The 4,366-nt window shown below is 39.6% G+C and overlaps 1 protein-coding gene across 1 annotated transcript; it reads left to right on the plus strand.

Moving 5' to 3' along the window:
* The first annotated feature begins 420 nt into the window (after positions 1 to 420).
* LOC134387629 (olfactory receptor 7C1-like) lies at positions 421 to 1,359 on the plus strand. Its single transcript, XM_063110042.1, has one exon. The coding sequence runs from the start codon at positions 421 to 423 to the stop codon at positions 1,357 to 1,359; it is 939 nt and encodes a 312-aa protein (XP_062966112.1).
* The last annotated feature ends 3,007 nt before the right edge of the window (positions 1,360 to 4,366 follow it).

Raw genomic sequence — 4,366 nt, forward strand, 5'->3', positions numbered from 1 at the left:
TTCCCTTTCTCTGCCTGGCTTATTTCACTTAATGTAATTTTCTCCAAGCTCATCCATGTTCCCACGAATGGCAGAATTACATTCTTTTTTAAAAAGTAAGTTACAGAAGTAATTCAAAAGATGTCTGAGATGACAACTTCTGGCTGACCAGGTGTCAGGGGAGTTGAACAGATAAAACCAGCTTTGGGAGCTAAATTAGGATTGGGGTGTAGGTTTCCATCTAGTGGAGGCAACCCAGGAGAAGATGGCACAATTTGGAAACCCCAGATTGACAGACAGAAGAGAAGAGACCACTAAACAAACGCATCATCTCATCAATACATTGGGTTTGAGCTAAAGGTGACCACATTTCTGAGATGCCTGTTGGTGAATGATTATTCTTGCTTCTGCCTCTCTCTTGCAGATATTTCCTTTACATACATGGAACCAGAAAACCACACGGGACTTCCAGTATTTCTCCTCCTGGGAATTTCTGAGAAGCTAGAGATTCAGTCTGTTCTCTATGGGCTGTTCCTGTCCATGTACCTGGTGACTGTCTTTGGGAACCTGTTCATCATCCTGGCCATCAGCTCTGACTCCCACCTCCAAACACCCATGTACTTCTTCCTCTCCAACCTGTCCTTCTCAGACATCTGCTTCACCTCCACCACCGTCCCAAAGATGCTGCTGAACATCCAGACACAGAGAAAAGTCATTACCTACTCAGGCTGCGTCACCCAAATGTACTTTTTCACTGTTTTTGGACTTTTGGACAATTTACTTCTGACGGTGATGGCCTATGACAGGTTTGTGGCCATCTGTCACCCTCTGCATTACACAGTCATCATGAACCCCAGGTTCTGTGCCCAGTTACTTCTCCTGACCTGGCTCTTCAGTGTGCTGGGGGCCCTTCCTGAGAGTTTGACCATGATGCGGGTTTCCTTCTGTGCGGTCACTGAAATCCCACAGTATTTCTGTGAACTCCCTGAGGTTCTCAAGCTCGCCTGCTCTGATACCTTCATCAATACCATTGTATTATATATTGTGACAGGTGTTATGGGCTTTTTCCCTCTTGCTGGGATCCTCTTCTCTTATTCTCAAATAGTGGCTTCTGTCCTGAGGATCTCAGCAGCAGGAGGGAAGTATAAAGTGTTTTCCACCTGTGGGTCTCACCTCTCAGTTGTCTCCTTGTTCTATGGAACCTGCCTGGGAGTCTACCTCAGTTCCACAGGGACACATACCTCTCAGACAGCAGTGTTTACCTCTGTCCTATACACTGTGATCACTCCCATGATGAACCCCTTCATCTACAGCCTGAGGAACAGGGACATGAAGAGGGCCCTGAGAAACATTGTATGCAGCGTGTTGACCTCTCAGTGACAGCAACATTGACTCTGTGCCTGGACAAGTGTGATCAAGGACAGTGGAATAGAGCACTTCGTGTAGATGCTGAGGTTTCTGTGACTGGGTTCAATGCTGCTGTTTTCATAATCGTGCTTATTGGCAATTAGTAAATATCATTTTATTAGGAGTATCTTCAAGTCTATTGCCCATTTTGTACTTTTAATTTTTTTATTTTTTGGAGAAATTAAATTATTTTTCAGATATGTCTGTTACATATATATGAGAGCTGTACTTTATATATATATATATATATATATATTTTTTTTTTTAAATAATCATTGTCTTTCCTTTCCATTTTATTCATGGGGTCTTTTGATAAATAGATCATTTAAAATTTAGATGGCATACAATTTTTCTTTCTTCTTATTATTATCATTCCTTTCTGTAGAATAGAAGTCTAGCCATGGTGTCACCAGGTTCTCTGCTCGGGGTCTCACGAGGCTGAAATCAAGTGGTCACCCAGGCTGTGTCCTCAGTGACAGCTCAGGATTCTTGTCCACACTCAGGTTTTGGCAGGATTTAGTTCTTTGTATTTGGAGGAATGAGTCCCCATTATCTTGCCAGCTGTTGGATGAGGCTCATTCTCAGATCCCAGGGGCTACGTCAGGTTCTACACGTGTGGTTATGAACTGAGTGTTTGTGTCCCTCCCCCCAAAATCATATGTTGAAATCTAATTCCCAATGTGTAGATGTTTAGAGTTGGGGCCTTTGGGAGGCAGCTATGTCATGAGGGTGGAGACCCCATGATGGGGTTAGTGATCCTAATAATAAAGGCCTTAAAGATAGCTTGCTCCTTTTCAACCATAGGTTGATACAAGAAGTCAGTTGTCTGCAACTCAGAAAAGGGTCCTCACCAGAACCCACCCATGCTAGCAATAGGATTTCAGACTTCCAGCCTCCAGATCTGTGAGAAATCAATTTCTGTAGTTGATGAACTACCCAGCCTACAGTATTTTTTTTATAGAAGCCTGAGATAAGTAGGACATGGGATCTCTCACAACATGAAAACTTCAACTATGTGGAAAAAAAAAAAAAAACTTTGTAAAAACAGCAGCAGAATCTCTCCCACACTGTGAATCTCTTCCCGGATGGAGAGTGTGGTCTCTTGTAAGTGCTCACCTGATGAGGTCAGGTCAACCAGGGTGAACCCCATTTTTATTAACTCAAAGGGATTAAATTGAGACTTTAATTACATCTGTGGAGTTGCTTCCTTTTTTGAACATAATGTACACTCTTTATGAGAGTTAAATCCAAAAACCCACATTCAAGGGGAGGTGTATCCAGGATGCATATAACAGGAATAGGAGTCGTGGGGTCCTCTCAGAATTCTGCTTCACCGTGTGTTAATGAACTACACGATTGTTAAAATGCCAATTCTCCTTAAACTGATGTGATGTGATGCACTGAAACCCAACCAAAAATTCCCACAAGGTTTATCTTTTGATATAAATTGACAACCATTTGTAATATTTCATGGAAATGCAAAGAACCTACAATAGCCCGAAGAGTTTTGAAAGACAATGAAGTTGGAAGTCTCACACTACCTGATTTCAAGACTTAGTCTAAAGGTACAATAGCCAATGAATTATGTTAGTAGTGTAAATATAGACAGAGATCAATGAAACAGAACTGAGTCCAGAAATGAACCCATATACATATATATATGTATATATATATGGTTAATAGATTTTTGATGAAGTCACCAAGGCAATTTAAAGAGGATGAAAGTCTATCCAGTGAAAGGTGCAATAACTAAATATTTATATGAAAAAATAGTTATAGTTAAAACCGTACTCTTATATCACACAATACATGAAGTGAATTAAACTGGATCTTACATGTGAATGTAATTGTGATATGCTAAGGAATAAACAACTTAAATGATTTTTAATCAGGTATAACAGAAAGTCCACGCACTGATTGACTCTATTGGTCACTTTGGTGACTACCTAATGTCCCTAATTGTGCCTTTTCTTCCTTGATAACAATCTCTGATATTGTTCAAATTGGCTATCGTGTGCTCATCTCACCCACAATGCTCATACCATCCAAATGTGCTCTTCCCACATCAATAAATTCAGGAATAGTAGGCTTACAACAACATCCCCAGGGGAAGAAATGCCAGATTCATATCTATATTAGATGCTATTTGTTTCCCATCCATATCTCCTAACTATTACCATTTTTGAGCTTTCCCAGCTCAATATCCAATGCCAGCTTCTGGCTTTCCACCTGAGAGCATCATTTGGCCAACGGAACCCTCTCTGCTCACTTGCATGTTTATCTGTGAGTTGTATAAAATAATACTCCCCCCACTCCCCAGGAATTCTATGTGCTCCTGGTAGCCAGTCTATGCTTAGCCTTTAGGAATTCATTAGTATTTTAGCGTAAATATTGTCTGCTTGAACACTGCCCCTTCTGCCCTCCCATGCTCAGCACCAGGACAGCTATTGCTCACAACTCAGTCTCCTTCGGGAGACATCTGACTCTCCTTGGATTTCAGGTTATTTGTTTGTTCTGTAACCTCAACTTTGTGATAGGTTTAAGAAAATTTATGACTTTGTAGATTATCTGGCTTTTTCTTGTTAGGGTGGTAGTGATATGCTTTTCAGCATTTAACATTCTATGCAGAAACTGGTATTTACAACTTTCTTCAATGTGATTTGTGAGGAGAAACAGAGACAGAGACAGAGAGAGAATGAAGATTTCCCTAATTTCTAGTAGAAAAAATATTATGCATAACTCTTTACTATCCAAATCTAATTCACTCCTGAATTTTGGATAGAAAGAAACATTTGAGTTCAGAAAGCAAGTAATATGTAATTATTTTGATTTTCATTCTCAAGAATTTGTAAACAAACCAGTGAAAAATAGAAGGTAGTGGTCATGGCTACATTAATATCTATATCTATATCTATATCTATCTATCTATTTATTTATTTATTTAAATATATATATAAATATATATATATTCATTGTACAT

Source organism: Cynocephalus volans, chromosome 10 (genome assembly GCF_027409185.1).
Source record: "Cynocephalus volans isolate mCynVol1 chromosome 10, mCynVol1.pri, whole genome shotgun sequence".
In the NCBI taxonomy this organism is placed as follows: domain Eukaryota; kingdom Metazoa; phylum Chordata; class Mammalia; order Dermoptera; family Cynocephalidae; genus Cynocephalus; species Cynocephalus volans.